This window comes from Alligator mississippiensis, chromosome 1 (genome assembly GCF_030867095.1).
Source record: "Alligator mississippiensis isolate rAllMis1 chromosome 1, rAllMis1, whole genome shotgun sequence".
Taxonomy (NCBI): Eukaryota; Metazoa; Chordata; order Crocodylia; family Alligatoridae; genus Alligator; species Alligator mississippiensis.
In genome coordinates, this window is record NC_081824.1 from 167,093,040 (window position 1) to 167,109,716 (window position 16,677).

The 16,677-nt window shown below is 43.0% G+C and overlaps 1 protein-coding gene across 1 annotated transcript in view; it reads left to right on the forward strand.

Moving 5' to 3' along the window:
* BIRC6 (baculoviral IAP repeat containing 6) overlaps nt 1–16,677 on the forward strand; it is a 322,923-nt gene continuing 306,246 nt past the window's right edge. The window contains 3 exon segments of the mRNA XM_019500584.2: nt 1–32; nt 34–365; nt 15,089–15,270. Coding sequence (XP_019356129.1) covers nt 16–32; nt 34–365; nt 15,089–15,270 — 531 coding nt within the window. The 5' untranslated portion in view covers nt 1–15.

The following is a 16,677-nucleotide window of genomic DNA, read 5'->3' on the forward strand; positions in this document are numbered from 1 at the left end:
TCTCCCCAGACCCGGATGGTGGCTGGCGGCGGCGGCGGCTCGCGGGACTGTCACTGAGCGGCTCCCTCGGGGCCTCCTGTCCTGGGCGGCGGCGGCGGCCGGGAAGATGGCGGCGGCGGCGGCCTCTTGCTCCTCGGCGGGGGTGGGGGCGGCGGGCGCCGGCCCGGGGCCGGGGCCAGGGCCGGGGCCGGGCGTCTGCGAGTGGCTGCTGCTGCGGGACGGCTGCCTGCGCTGCGACGCCGACGGGCTGCGCAGCCTGTGCTACCACCCGGCGCTCAACGCCATCCTGGCCGTGACCGCCCGCGGCGCCATCAAAGTCATCGACGGCACTTCGGGGGCCACGCTGCAGGCCTCGGCGCTCAGCGGTGAGTGCGGCCCCGGGGGCTGCTCTCGGAGGCTTGGTGGCACCGGCTGCTGCCCCCTTGGGAGGGGGTGGGCCGCGCTTTTGGGATGAGCCGCCTGAGGGTCGCCCTCAGCTTCCCCTCCTGCTGCTTTTGGTGAGGCTCCTCAATCCTTGCCTTCTGCCCCCAGGGCTCATGTGAGCAGTGGTGCTGTAGCCCTCAGGGAGGCAGCCCCTCGATCCGCAGATTTGGCAGGTTATAGGGTCAGGCACTGTACTGTAAGCCCCAGGTGCTGTTGTCATGAAGCGCGGCATGTCCCTGGCTTCATTTGCAACTTTAGGAGTAAAGACCGGGCACGAAGGTTTCTGTACCATCCCGGCTGAGTCTTGCTCCTGGGTATTAAAGCACAGTTCTGAAGCTTATGATGTTGGGGACCAGGCCTGTGGGGATCCCATTGGGTTTAAAGGTTGTATTCAGCTGTTGCTTTGAACAGATTTAAATTTGGGGTTGCTGGTTCATGTTTTTGGTGAACACTTTTCTTTTCTTTTTTCCTTTCTTTTGGGGGGGTGCTTTTTGCTGCTCTGCCCCTTGACTCTCATGGGTGCAAGTAAAACTGAGTTAAAGGTTTGGTATCATTCACTGGCAGTTCTCCAGGAGTAGGAGGTAAAGAACTACTGTTGTTATTGTTAAGCCACTTTGTTAGTATGTTGCTCTTCTGCAGTGGATGGAAAACCAATCTTTGGTTGGAGTTTGCCTGTGAGGAATAGACCTGATACCCCAACCACCCGGATTGTCTTCAGAATTGTGGTACTTAAAAAAAGACGAACAAAAAAACCAGATGTTCACAGAGTTTCACGCTTTGAGGAAGCAATCTTTAGTGACCGGTCTCTTACTGTACTTCCACTTTCGTTATTCAACTTGACAATGACAATGTTTAACTTTCATTTGGATTTTGGTGACTGATCCTGGTGAAGATTTGAGGGTTATAGCCAGAGTTTGAAATACACTTTGACTCTTGAAGGAGCAGTCCAATTGGAGACCCTTCCCCCTCCCCCCCCCTTATGATTTTCAAATCCCACAGGGGGCTTTCATCTTTATGGGGGGTGGGGGCAGCTCAGCCCCCCCAAGTTACCCTTAATTCACACCCTGTTTATAGCTTGCTTTTGCTATAAGAACAGTGAGGCACTAGACAGGTTCTGCCATATTTTCCAGGTAGACTTGAGTAATATGGATACTTTCTTCTTGAATATTATCAAGCAGATTATCTAATCAAATTTAGCTAGTGAGCAAGCAAGAGTTAAAATTAAACCATTTCTTTCCTTTCATAAGTTAGAGCAGGTCATTCTGAAAGTGTCAGTTTCCAAGTGTCCTTATTCATGTGCACCTACATTAAAAAGATGAACCAATGAGTTCATTCTTATTCTGGGCTGTTGTTGCATGAGGCTGCTATGTGTGAAATCAGTTACCACTCCACTTGAAAGGAAGGTAGGCACAAGTTTAATGCCTTAGTGGAAAAATACATCTTTTCTTTATGAATCTGTGGGACATCAGTCATTCTGAATTTGTTGATTAGTCTGACTTTTATTTCATTGGGGTTTTTTTAATTATTAACAAAAAATTGTTAAAATTCAAGGAGTATTTTACTTTCATTGAGAAATGTAATTTCTCACTGATACAGAAGAAAATGAGACCTCGACTTAATTTACATGTAAACAGTTTGAACCAGATTTTTCTTTCATATAAAATTATATATATACTAGATGCTGCTTCAGTATTTGAAGTTTATAGCTGTGGTACTAGGTTGAATAATGACTGTTTCTGGACAGGAATTCATTCTCCTGTGTAATTTACATCATTTATGTAAAGCAGTGTAAATTACATTGTGATTAGGAATAGACATGTGCTGCTCTCTCAGGGCAGCTGCATGTAATACACAGCTATTGCTGTGCCTTGCTGCTCTGTGATGGGAGAGGAATAGTAGCCTATTTGCATTTAGCAAGAATAAATATGGACAAATGAAACCTTAATTTATGTACCTTGCACTAGTAATATTCTACTGTGTTCTTCCAGGTTTAATTCTCCTTTGTATTGGGTGAAGTTACTCTGGTGGGTTTCTGTATTTGGTCTGGTACTATTTTGTACTCGTGTAAATGTTCTGTCTGTCCAGGGCTTATGTAAAATTAACTTACTACTGTGGTCCCATTACATATTCAATCATGTATGCTAGTTTCTCACTGTTTTGCCATATCAAATCAATATGACTGTAAAAGAGAGCGATAGAATCTGTTCCTCATTGAATTTAATCAAAAGAACTACTTACTACCTTCTAGGATTGCATTTATTTGTCCACAGAATGCAGAACTATTGCAAGTTGTAACTGAGGGCTTAATTTAGTTTGAAGAACCTTTGATTGTGTATACAGATTCTATTTCTGAGGCTCATGTACAAGATATCAGATCTTTTTGGCTACCAATGTCTGTTGGTGCTGTGTTTATACTGTTGCTGATCTGATGCTCCGCGCCATCCTTTAGGGGAGCACAAAGGATGGAGTGAGGTCAATTGTCCTTGCAGTTAGATGGAACCTCTGCAGTATCAGTCTACTCTGTACGTTGGTTGCAGTACACAGTTTTTTTACCTTTTAGCCAGAAAAATCCACTTACTTAGTTTAAAGGCATCTTCCGTATTTTGTATCTAGCTGCTATGGCTGAAATTAAAATCCATGGAATTTTAAACTCCTCTCTTTCATGAGACTATTGCCTGCAGTACCCATGTGAAGAGCATGTTTTCTGCTATAGCAAAAGGCAAATTCCTGATTACATATCAATCTGTCTCTCCTTTAAGAAGAGACAAAGTGTGGTAAACCTGTCTCATTCCCTTTCTACTGGAGGACTTGTGTGTGGCTTCTTCAGACCCTGAAGAAAGAGATCTGAGCAGTCATCTTCATCTCATTGGACTGACCTGATTTTTCATCAAGAGATCAACCCCTGAGACTCCTGAATCTGGCACAGTGTTCTGTCTATCCAGTTGCCCTTACAAATAGAACTTTGGGGATCTCATAAGAGATGTACATCACACACAAGTCCTAGCCCCTTTACACTCTTTTATAGCATTGAATTGTTGGTTTTATTGGCCTCCTAGAAGTATACAGTAAAAGATCTATTGTGGATTATCTTGAATTAGCTTTTCCTCCCCTAGAAGATGTTGTAGGCAGTCTCAGTCTTGTACCACCAGGAGCATGACAGTGAGGAAGAAAACTAGCAAGGGACAGAAGATCATATGGGCCTCCATCAGCGGGAACTTCCTTTGTCACCTGATGAGAGAGAGATCCAACTAATTTAAGTCAGTGGTTCTCAACCGTTTTGATCTTGAGGCACCCCTTGGAAAATGCCAGCTCTTAGCTTTCACTCCTTTTTGGACTTTGGAAAAAAAATAAAGCAGTTCTTCTGATGCAAAGGACTTCAGAAAACCTAGAACAAGCCAGAATATTCTTGACACTGTGGATTCCTATTTGAAATGTCTGGATTTATCTAACATGTTTATGTTGCATGGCATCCTTGAAAGGGTCTTAAGGTAGCTTGTGGTACTGTGGCATCCTGATTGACATTACTGACTAAGGGTCTTTAAACCACTTAAGATGTATGGTAGACACCTTGGATAGCTTGGAGGTATTGAAAGGAAAATCCCTGTAAATAGTATGTATTCTTATTTGTTCTGTGGCTGAAAGGGTTACCATATTTATCACAATAGATCAGTTGTTGGAACTATCTAAGGCTGTATGTCATGCGTATACAAAAAACTTGACAGATCTTAAAGTTTTCTGTAAGGGACACAAATGTTTATGAGCCCTTTTATCCTGAGGTCCATAGTGGTGGCAGAAGAATGTGATGAAAAATCCAAACACCGGGAATCTCCAAGAATAATATTAAAGAGAGAAAATAATGCTGTGAAGCTCACCTATGACAGGCAAGCTACATAAACTAGTGTCCTGCTAGTCTCTGGATGCGTATCTCAAGTTATTAGGTGCTTCTGTCAAAGTATGCTTATCTGAATTTGGGCAGAGTGTGGCAATTCATATGGATTCTTCCAGGTGAACATTAAAGAAGTAGTTGTACTTTCGCAGGCTACTTTAGATGCTTCTGAGACCTCTAGACAGACTTATTCAGTAGTCACTTCTATTATGATAGCATTTTTTAACTCTGATCCTCAAGACTGCCAATCTTACAAAAGGCCAAGCAACTATTAAGGATCTCTTTTTCAATGGTTGTTGACTATTTGATATACAGCGTTAAATCTTTTGTCTGTTAAGGGGTTTGAGAGTTTCTGGGCTCATTGTATGTATATAGGTTAGACACAAGTCATTTAGTAGAGGACCTTTACTTATGACTATAATTTGCAAAGAAGGTTAGAACCATCAAGGGAGAAATAGAGGATCTTTTGCATTGGAATCTCTGTTGATCTCAGAGTAACTGGCTTGATGCCACTTGAGAATTGATTGGAACCATTTTCAAAACCAAACTTCATTTCCTTCTCTTCAGCTACCACCTTGGTTTGCCTGTGGCTTAGACTTGGCTCAAGAAACCTTTAAAATCATAGCCAAGGTTGTATTTAGTTCAGTTCTGTTTTCTCCTTACTACATGCCTTCCTTTCCTGTCCCTTATCAGGGATCCTCTCATGAAATTCTGTTAAAATAAGGGATGGATTATTTCTTGCAGTTTGGAACCATGGAAAACTGCACGTGACATGTGGAGATAAGAAGTTGTATGCTCCCCCTCGTTTTATTTTTGAATTCTAAATGGACAAGGTGTTAGAACACCAGCTCTAAAGTTCAGATATCTTAGATTAATCCACTCCAAGTTCAGAAGATCCCCAATCCTCAAAATTTCTCGTATCTAATCCTCAAAATTGATTTTTATCTCTTGATTTTTAGAACTTGTATTTTCGTCTGTCTGTAGACTCAGTAATCAAACGTCTCAGATTTATAGTGCAGGATCCTACCAATACAAGTTCCTACTTATCAGCCTTGCCATGGCAACAAAAGTGTTCATAGATGCCTAGTGGTTATTGCAGTCTATTTTGTGTTGTTGCATTCAGAAATGTCCATATGTAGATGACTACCTCATTTTAGAAAAACTCTACAATGGGTGGTCTGAATTGACTTCTGTGGGCTGTTTATCACTTGAGTTTGAGATCAGCAGAGAAAAAATTGATCTTTTTGCTGACCCAGTATATAGAATTTATAGAAGCAATGTTGTATATTATCTATCAAAGGATCGCAGGCCACAGTAGGTCCCAGTCATCTGCTGGCTTATCCAGAGACAGCTTCAAAAGTGAGGCTCAGACTCCTGCGTCACATGGTCTCTTGATGCTAGTTCTAATGTGCCAGACTTCACACGTGTTCCTTGCAAGGGTGGCTGAAGTCTTTTTACTTACCAACCATCACTTGGATGTGAAGGTGAAGGACCTGTGGGATACCTTCTCCTCATTAGATTGGTGCAAAATTAGGCTTATGCAAGCAATAAAGTTCTCTTGTGAAGATACTATTGAGCAATGCTTCCACACACAACTGGGAACTCACCTAGACATGAGTCTTGTGTGGGAAGGTCTCTGGTCTTCCCAACTATCTTGAAGCTCAGAGCTGTATTTATAGCATACATAGTATTTACATTTTTGCTGTAGGGATCCACAGTGATGAGAGAAAACACTACTGTCATATGTTGTGTCAGTGGACAAAAACAGTCATCCTTTTGCCAGAAAACTCTTCAACGCTGGTGCCTAGATTCAGGTGGTACCAGTGGGAACCTAGTGATCAGCTCTGCAAACTATTTTCAGATAGCCATTTGCAGTCTGCTCATGGCTGTCTGTCCAAAAATGCATGTATTCTTCACAGAACAGAAAACGAAATGCCATGTATTTTGCCGCAGAGGAGATTTGAGCCTTGGTTTCTTGTCAGACATGTTACTTAATTTGTGGACATCATGCCTACATGCTGATCTCATTAATGCCAAGTGTTGTCAGGAAACATGAACACTATTTTAGCTTCAATGTTTGTGGTAGCCTCAGCTTGAGCTGGACAGTTTTGCTGTTTGAATCCTGATGACTTTGTCAGCTCGGCCTCTGATCATGCTACTTGTTTTACCTCATGATGTTTAGTCAAATGAAAGTCGACCATATACTTAGATCTAACATTCTTACCTGCTGGCTGGTTGGTTGATTACTATGAAAATAAGCTGTTTGAATGAAATCTAAAACATTTTTGTACATAGCAGAGAACCTTTACTGGACTCTTAGCAGCAAAATGAAGAGGCTTTTTCTCTTGGTAGCACATCTTCTATCTATCTTGGAATCTTGTTTCTGCAGTTCTGGGCTCTTGAATATTCCTGAACATTTTTCACCCATCAGTTTCATAAGAGCATATTTTACATAGCATGTTATTCTAAACATTATTCTCCAACTTGGGCCAATATTTTCCCAACCTACAATTTCCTGTTCCTTCCTGAGACCTCAGTATAATGTCCAGAGCAGACCCTAGGGGTGTGCAGGGCCCAGGGCATATCAGCCTGTGCAGGGGTGGTGAGTGGCTAGAGCGTGAATAGAGTGGTAGCGCCCTCAGTGGGGCCTTTACGGCACTGTCCATGGGGCCCCCCCGCAAAGCGCAGGGCCCGGAGCAGTCACCCTGTTTTACCCCTCCCAAGGGACAGCTCTGATAATGTCAGCCAGCTTAATGAGACTGTCTTGAATACTTATTAACCCATCCTTTTTAACAAGTGTCGGTGGAAGACATTTTGTGGCCATAACATAAGTGTGAAGGATATGAAAAATGTAGGACCATATGGAACACTCTAAGGTGGAGCAGTCATAAAGATCAGAATAGTCTGAGATCTTTAAATAACTAAGGTTGTTTCTGACCTTTAAGTTAAGTCAGTTGATTTGTCCTTCCAGTTGTTTTTCCATGCTATGCTCAGGCCAGTGGGAAACAGAAACTGTGTTCCTTTGTGTGGTCAGGGCTCTTTAACCTAGACAGGAAAAAGCCCTCCAGGCTGTTTTCTACACCAGTGTTTCTCAGCCACTGGTGGGACATGAAGTTCATGTAGGTGGGACTTCAACTGATTCGAAAATGTCCATTAATGATTAATGTAAACGTAAAAATATACTTCTTGGAAAAAGTGGGGTTTTATTTTTATCATGGTGAGACCAGGGTGTTTTGACAAAATGGTTGGTAGGGACATAAGGTGCAAAAGTTTGAGAACCGCTGCTCTACACTACTTAATAGTCCTAGCAAATAGGGTTAAGAGTGAAAACATTTCCACTCAAAGATTTTTCTAAATGGGTATCTGACTGTATTAGATCTAGCTATTACATAACAGGACCTATCTATACATGCTGGAACCCATTCTTCTAGGGCTCAGGCAGTTTCTGTGTCTTCTCTAGGAAACATCCATATTTCAGAAATTTGCAGGGCTGCTACATGACGATTGTTCCACAGTTTGTTCACTGGTTTTTGTTTTTAGACTTCTGGATCAGTGCTTGCATTGGTAGAACTTTCAGGATTTGTTTAAATGGGACTCCTGCCACCTGTTCCTAATTTTTAAGATTATTGCTTGGTAGTCACCAGAAGTGGTGTTCATGTATACAATAGCTTCAGGAAATAAAAATTATTAATATAGGAATTGAGGTTCTTTGAGGTGTGTTGTCTGTGTGGATTCCACAACCTGCTCATCCTCTCTTGCTTCTCTGATTTCCTACACAGGTTTCCCTTGCTTTATTCTGTACATGTGTTCCTGGAAAACGGTGCATAACTCAAATGTGCATAAAGGGAGCCCACTTTTTAAAGTGTAACAAATAGGGATACATTCCAAGACCTTGACTGTAATGACCCCCAGACCCATTTCTACCACTTACAAGACAATTTTGGTACTTGCCAACAGCAGACAGTACACGCCAAAACAGGGCAGTGGTGAATGTCACCATAATGGGGATGGCAACTACAGAAACATGTGTCGGAGACAGCGGGCGAGGAGCACAGATCTACACAGGAGACTATATTTTGATGCACATCACTCCCACAATGCACTGCACAAAGCAGCTGACTGTGGGCTTGCACCACACCGATCACGTACGAGTGAATTTACCTCGTATATAACGAATTTTTGGTATAAAAAGGGTCATGGCATGAGAGCGAATTTGCACATACAGAAACCACATAAAGTGAGGGAAACCTGTACTTGTTTATGGACTGGAAGAGGAACTGAGGGGTGGTTGGCCAATTCACTGCCTTTCATGTGCTTGGGAAGGTGGGGAAAAATGGGTACAGTAGGTATGACCCAAATAGACATAGCTAGCTAGAAAGAAGGCAAGATCCCCTTCAGGTTGGCTCTTTGCAACCAAGAATCAAATGTCATGGACAACACATCTTGAAGAATGACACTCACTGTGGTTAGACAGTTTTTGTGGATGGCACCCAAGTAGGAAAAGATCCATCTTTCCTCTTAGTGTAAAAACAAAACTTAGGGAATTGGATGTTAATAAACCAAGAGCCCCATCTTCAGAGGAACTATGCTTGCAGCTACATAAGCAGAATTAAAACAATCTGGTCAATATACTTGTTATTCTCTGTACTGAATGTAGTCTGTCTTAAAATTTACATAAAGATGGCTTAAATGGAGTTACTCTTACCTTTACTTCTAAAGGATTCTGAAATGCCTTACAAAAGACATGCCCACTTTCTTGCCATTTACTCAATGACATGTTTATTGTTGAATGGCAGTAGCCTTCTACTGTCCCTTCACTTTACTCCTCTAGGAGCAAATAACTCCTTTATAGAAGCAACTCTGCACAATTTTAAGTAGGCTTAATATAACTTAATGGTATTTGAATTCAGCCATCACACAAGCTTTAACGCTTTATAGAGAGAAAGGATTGCCTAAAGAGGTGGTTACATCTGTGACATTAGCATTGACTAGTGTGGAACTTTTGTTATAGAAACCAGTTCTTACAACAGAACTGTGGATCTCAATTGGAGCTTTCATGTAGAAGGAACAGGGAGTGAGGAGTGAGCCGCTTCTATAGTGTCTTAGTTCTCGAAGTTACAAACATGAGCTGTAAATTTAAGTGAAATAAACCTGTAGAAGGGGATAAAGATATTGTTAAATGAATAAAGGGAGTAGGGAATAGAGCAAATGGATTTTCTATCCTGTAATATCTGGCTGTTGCCAGTGCAGGAGATTTTTATGGAATTCCTGTAATTTTTAAAAAGAAATGTTGTTTTTTCTCTTCATTGTTTCATAGTTGTTTGGGGCTGGAAGGGACCTTACAGATCATCAGGTCCACCCCCCTCCCCCCCCCCCCCCCTCCCTCCCATACACACACGATAGACCTCTGGGACCAGATGACCCCAGCAGGATGGGTTTGTCTTTCAGATTTCAACTGGTTGCATATTCTTTGGTTTTCCCAAGCCATAAAAACTGCTGCCCAAGTAGCTGAGAAGATGAAGTGGGGGGGAGGCAGTAGATAAAAGATGTAAAGTGGAAACGTGGAAGACTAATTCAACTAGTTGAGTTCATGGTGGCTAGTTACCTCACCCATCAGAAATATCTGGGAGACATAATTTCCCCCTTTAAAACAGTAAACCTAGTAGTCTAGATTTTTTAAAACTTGTACAAATGAATATTTGGCCAAACCAGGAGTGGCCAACCTGTGGAACAGAGAGTACATGTGATGCCTGGCAGAACAGGGAGGGAACAGGCAGCACAGAAGCAGATGGGCTAGAAAGCAGAACAGGTCAGGCAGAAGAAGGGGATAAGAGTGGTTCTTGGGGAGGGCATGGGGCTAATTTGCAGCACGCCTGCCAAAAAGTTTGGCCTCCGTTGGTCCAGACTATTCATAATTTTGAATACATGTATTCATTAAATGTATACTCTTTAAGAGCCTGGTAATGGAGAGCCTGTGTTTATAAATTAATCATTAAATAGGTTATGTTACTGTTCATTGTCACAAATCCTGTTATAGCAGTCATAAAGGTCAAAGTAATCAGTAATAAGTAAAGTGGTCAACGTATTGACAAGGCTTTTAATTTGGTTATGAGAATTATAACTGGCATGTCAGAAGTAGGTTGTACATGGACATACTTACCCAGCACCATTAGCTTGAGAACTAATTCTAATGGAGGACTCATTCTGGTGGCCAAGGTGGATGCAAAAGGTCTCTGGACAATTAAACAGTGAAGTTTTTCTGTCTCTAGTGGAAGGAAAGGGATTGGTGCTCTGTGCCTTAAACTGGCTTCATGCATTGTACAAAGAAGAAGAAGAAGGTCTCCTGACCTTAAGGTATCACACCTCTGTTTGAGAGCTGGCAGATGAAAAGAAATGTTGTTTCCATCTTTCAGATCTTCCTGGCAGCTGACAAGGAAGAAATTTTGCAATTGTACTTTTCCCCTTCTCCTTAACTCTTGAGTTCTCTCCCAGTTAATAACTTCAGCAGTACATGCAGACTTAGAAACACTGGTCAGTGGAATAGATAAGACTTGTGGTTATCTGGCCTTCAGTGTAGTGCAGCTCCTTTTGGTTTAAACAGTCTTTTGTGGCAAGTTATAATAGTATTGCCCGTATGCCCTCACTTAATTGGATGGGGGAACTGATGCCAAACTATTTCTGATGCATTTTCTTAGGATTTTGAATGCTTAACTTCTGAATTCCCTCTCCTTCCCCCTGACCCTTTTCACAACTTCAGCCTGAACTTTGACTTGTCTTTTGCTAATCAGCAGGCTGATCTGATTTTTGGGTATGTTGGGGAGGGATACATAATTCACTTGGAATAGATAGTTAACTGCAGTCTCATTTTCTTTTTTTGAGAGAGAGAGATGCTGTCACCTTTCCAAAATGACAGTGATTATTTGAAACAACAGAGATATTAAACTTATCCTGTAAGTGAAGCAGTTGGGGGGGGCGGGGCATGAAGGGGGGTTTCCATTAATAACTTATCCTTTTAATTGCTTATATAAAGATTTTAGAATTTTTCTCTTAAGGTATTGGACACTTTTGGTGACAAGGTGATCTACTATTCACTGTTTTGATTAATCACAGAAAGCACTGTATTAACAGTTGAAATGTACATTAATTGAAACTAAGCATATTTGGGGCAGGATGGATAATTTGTAGAGAATGTAGTAGGAATCTGCTTATTGAACAGTAATAATAAGGCCTCACTAACTTATTGCTGTCTAACTTTGATACTGAGTAGGAATAATCCTCCAAGGGAAGATGAGGTGATATATCTAGTATTGTCAAAGATAGGCCTGGGGGAAAAAATTCATACTTACTGTGTGCTAAAAACCAGAGGCTAAACACAGACATAGATTGAAATGAGCCATAAAGTCAATCTGGAATCTCTGCTAATTTCTTTGCACCCCATGGGAGATAAGCAGGGAGATTTCACAGTCTGAATATGGTGCTGGTTGCCGTTTTTTTGTGCGTGGCATACCTCTGGTTGGCCAAGGGGTCCTGGAAGTCCCACTCCTCCCCAGAGATTGACAGATGGACATCTTTCAATCTCTGGGGAGGCCTGGGACATCTGAGGCATGGAGGGTCCCCACCTTAATCTACTGTGAAAATGGCAACTGGCACCTTGCTCAGACTGCCCCAGAAATCTTCCCTCCCTTTACCTTTGCCGGCTGTTTTCCAGTTTTCACAGGGACTAAGCTTTTTCACAGGGAACCTACCAAATTTGTGGTTTTCATAAAAATGTGAATCTGGTAGGTCCCTAGTGGTTAGGTCCTTCCCTCTAGAATGGCCTTTCTTTCCCACTCATCAGAGCAAGAGCTACTGCACTTCTCTTGTAGCAGACTGTTTTTAATTACATACGGAGTCTTATACACAGCCATTGCTGGGTTTGCTACCTAGCATAAGCAGTCTCCCTCTTTCCTGGCAGATGCCTTGTACCCAGAAGTTTGTTTAAGCTTTCCCAACTCTACAGTTTGGTTCAATAAAATATACTAGCCAAAATATCCTTGCCTTTCTTGATGTACATGTGCATTTTGATTTATGAGGGGACAGAACTGAAAATGCATACTATGAGGTGCGCTGATATATCGGTTGGCCATCAAATCGGCACCGATTAAAGGAGAAATTATTAGCTATCAGCTTTTTTTCTGTTGTAGCTGATAATTACAGCCACATGCCTGGAGCATCCAGGTGAGAGTAGCCCGGTCCCTGCTCCCCACTGCTGGCCCAAGCCTGTGGAAGACTACAGGTCCCAGCAAACAGGGGGAGGGAGTGCCAGGGAATGGTCACAGGGTGCCACGCTCACCAACAAAGGGATTGTTACCTGCTGCTGCCCTGGCAGTGCTGCATACATAGGTCTGCCGCAGAGACTGGGCTACATGCGAGCAGCCTAAGGTGCCACACAAAGGTATGTTTCGCTCCTCTGGGCACCAGATGCCTTTGCAAAATGGCTTCTCTCCAGTGGCCGTAGGAGCTTGGCTGCACAGGGCTTGCTGACGCACCAGGCCCAGTGCCACTGTCTACATGAGGGTCTGCCCTGCCCACCCAGGACAGTAGCATGGGCTAACAGGGAACCAGGGCTGTGGGTAGGAGCTGTGGGCAAGGGGGTGACATGCGTGGGAATAAAGTGACTGCTGCTTTCCTCATTGAGGGCTGGAGCAGGCAGCACGTGCGTGCGTGCGTGTGTGTGTAATGCGAAACAAACAAACATTTTTTTTATGTCAGTCTAAAATGCCTTGCACTATTACTATATATCAGCTATCAGCATTGGCCAAGAAAATCTTTATTGGTGCACCCCTATACAATTCCTTTGCAAGGAAGAAAATAGTTCTCTCTAATCATGTGTCACCTGTTGACCGTAGACAAGAATTGACGTTCAACGGCAGACAAGGAAATCTGTTCCTGTTGTTGGACACGGCTCTTTTTCAAATGCTTCAGTTCCTCTATGGCAAGTAGTGAGACTTACCATCCTTTCTGACAGCTAGAGTGGCTTTCCCCCTTTCTGCCTACTTTCTCCTATCACATTATTTTTATTTCTTCTATATCACAAATTATCAAGGCTCACATTTGTGAGAGCCCAGCAGGACAAATTATGCTGAGGGGAAACCAGCACGGGTTTGTGGCAGGCAGATCGTGCCTGACCAATCTAGTCTCTTTTTATGACCAGGTTATGAAACGCCTGGACACAGGAGGAGGGGTGGATGTTGTATACTTCGATACGGTATCCCACCCCATACTGGTGAACAAGTTAAGAGGCTGTGATGTGGATGACTACACAGTCCGGTGGGTGGTGAATTGGCTGGAGGGTCGCACCCAGAGAGTCGTGGTAGATGGGTCGGTTTCAACCTGGAAGGGTGTGGGAAGTGGGGTCCTGCAGGGCTTGGTCCTTGGACCGATACTCTTTAATGTCTTCAACAGTGACTTGGACGAGGGAGTGAAATGTACTCTGTCCAAGTTTGCAGATGACACAAAGCTGTGGGGAGATGTGGACGCGCCAGAGGGCAGGGAACAGCTGCAGGCAGACCTGGACAGGTTGGACAAGTGGGCAGAAAACGACAGAATGAAGTTCAACAAGGAGAAATGCAAAGTGCTGCACCTAGGGAGGAAAAATGTCCAGCACACCTACAGCCTAGGGAATGACCTGCTGGGTGGCACGGAAGTGGAAAGGGACCTTTGAGTCCTAGTGGACTCCAAGATGAACATGAGCCGGCAGTGTGACGAAGCCATCAAAAAAGCCAATGGCACTTTATCGTGCATCAGCAGATGCATGACAAATAGGTCCAAGGAGGTGATACTTCCCCTCTATCGGGCGCTGGTCAGACCGCAGTTGGAGTACTGCGTGCAATTCTGGGCGCCACACTTCAAGAAGGATGCGGATAACCTGGAGAGAGTCCAGAGAAGGGCCACTCGTATGGTTAAGGGCCTGCAGACCAAGCCCTACGAGGAGAGACTAGAGAAACTGGACCTTTTCAGCCTCCGCAAGAGAAGGTTGAGAGGCGACCTTGTGGCTGCCTATAAGTTCATCACGGGGGCACAGAAGGGGATTGGTGAGTATTTATTCACCAAGGCGCCCCCGGGGGTTACAAGAAACAATGGCCACAAGCTGCAGACAGCAGATTTAGATTGGACATTAGGAGGAACTTCTTCAGAGTTCAAGTGGCCAAGGTCTGGAATGGGCTTCCAAGGGAGGTGGTGCTCTCCCCTACCCTGGGGGTCTTCAAGAGGAGGTTAGATGAGTATCTAGCTGGGGTCATCTAGACCCAGCACTCTTTCCTGCCTATGCAGGGGGTCAGACTCGATGATCTATTGAGGTCCCTTCTGACTCTAACATCTATGAATCTATGAAAAACATGTGACCAGCACTTACTTGAGGATCAGTCAGTACCTTGACTCAACTTTTTCCTAGGTTTTAAGTTCTGGGCAGCTTTAATTGTGTTAATATTTTTTTCAGACATCTGCAGCAATGCTGCTGACTGTAGAGAATGGGTGGGGAGGGGACAGTGCCTTGGATTTCCTATGGTACCATGTGGTCACCCTAGTCATAGATGAATTGTTTGGCAAGATAAGGAAAGTGAAGTAAATTACCGGTAAAGTAACTTTTACCAGAAGGACTTGTAGCAACATACCTAATGATTTAAGTTTATTTAGATTGTTTAAATTACTAGTCCTGATGTTACCAAAACATATTATATGGTGTTATGCTTTCTTTAATAGCGTTTTCTTTTTCTCTCCCTCTTCCTCCTCAATTTATAGCTAAACCAGGTGGACGGGTGAAATGCCAGTATATTTCTGCTGTGGATAAAGTTATCTTTGTGGATGATTATGCAGTAGGTTGTAGGAAAGATCTCAATGGCATCTTGCTCCTGGACACAGCTCTACAAACACCTGTTTCAAAACAAGATGATGTGGTTCAGCTTGAATTGCCAGTTACAGAGGTAAGCTGTTTTAAACATTTAAGTATATAATGACTCTGTAGTAGGATAATGAAAACAAATTTACTGTCCTGAATGTCTAATGTAATAGTAGTTATTAAGTGGGATGACTTTTAAAAAATAAAAATGCCTTAAGGCAGTAACTCTTTGTAATTATCCTCCACCAAAGCTTGCTAGAATATAGTTCCCCTGCTAACACAAAAGGTACGTAACTTGTCTTACTCTTTCTATCCTGTTGCGGTATTTCAAGAGAAATTTCTACAGTGACTGCTACAGGTAGGGACCCATTTCCAGCTTTGTCTTTTTCATCCAGGTATTTGCCTTCAGCAACCAGTTTCAGAAACTGCAGTCTAGACTGCATGGAGTTCTTGGATTATGATCCTTCTGGGATTACCAGAAAAATAAATCCACTGTTTGATGTATGGAGGTAACAGCAAGTATGGTAACCACTGAGTTCCACTTCCAAGAATCCTAACCAGCTATTATATCTTCTAGGGAAGACCATAGATATTATTTAAGGTGTGTCATATTAGCACATCTTCCACAAGTTTAGTAGGTGTTAAAAGCAAACAAAGCTGTGTGTACATTGGAGTCTTAATGTTAGCATGTGATGTTATCATGATGTTAACTAACATGTTAAAATGTAGTCAAGAGATGGGCTGGGCTGCAGCCAGTGAGGAAGACAGAAACTCTCAGGAGGAGGAGGTGATAAATCAGTAGGACATTTCTGATCTCAGGGTAAATTGGGGGTATCTACCAACAGTCATATGTAGCATAGTACATACAGTGCAAATACAAAATGCCAGTGCCAAGATCCATATAATGCTTTATGGAGAGGGACTGGACCACACCAATGGGTGATAGGGGAGTGGGATATGAAATTGAAGTAAATCAAATAAACCCAGCTCTTACCAAGGCATTGCCTCTACACAGCATTGAATATTGGGTGCATATTCTGAATCCAGGAATGTATGGCTAGTGTCCATTTTGCAACAAGTGATTTTCCTAGAAGGCGGAACGGTTCTAAAAACATTTTCTTAATGGTAGTCTCTGAGGAGCTTTTAGAGTCCCTCAGTTGACTGCTGTCCATTTCAATTTTATGCACTGCATGCCTGCTAGGTGCTGCAAACGGGTTAAGGCCAAATATGAAGACTCTAGTCCATCATGCTTTTGTTCATGGGTTTTGCTCCCTTGTTTGCAGTGTCACCCATGATGTATCCAGATCCATGGCCATTTCAATCTCAATAACACCATTCCTATGTCTGAACTGGAAATTCATAAGCTTTTGTGAGCAAAAGCTCACCAGAACTTCTGATTCACTTAGTCTGTAAAGTGTATCTTTACCCTGCCTGACTTCAAACTAGCTTCTCTCTCCCGCCTCTCTCTCCCCGTGTTTAAAGCATTGGGTGT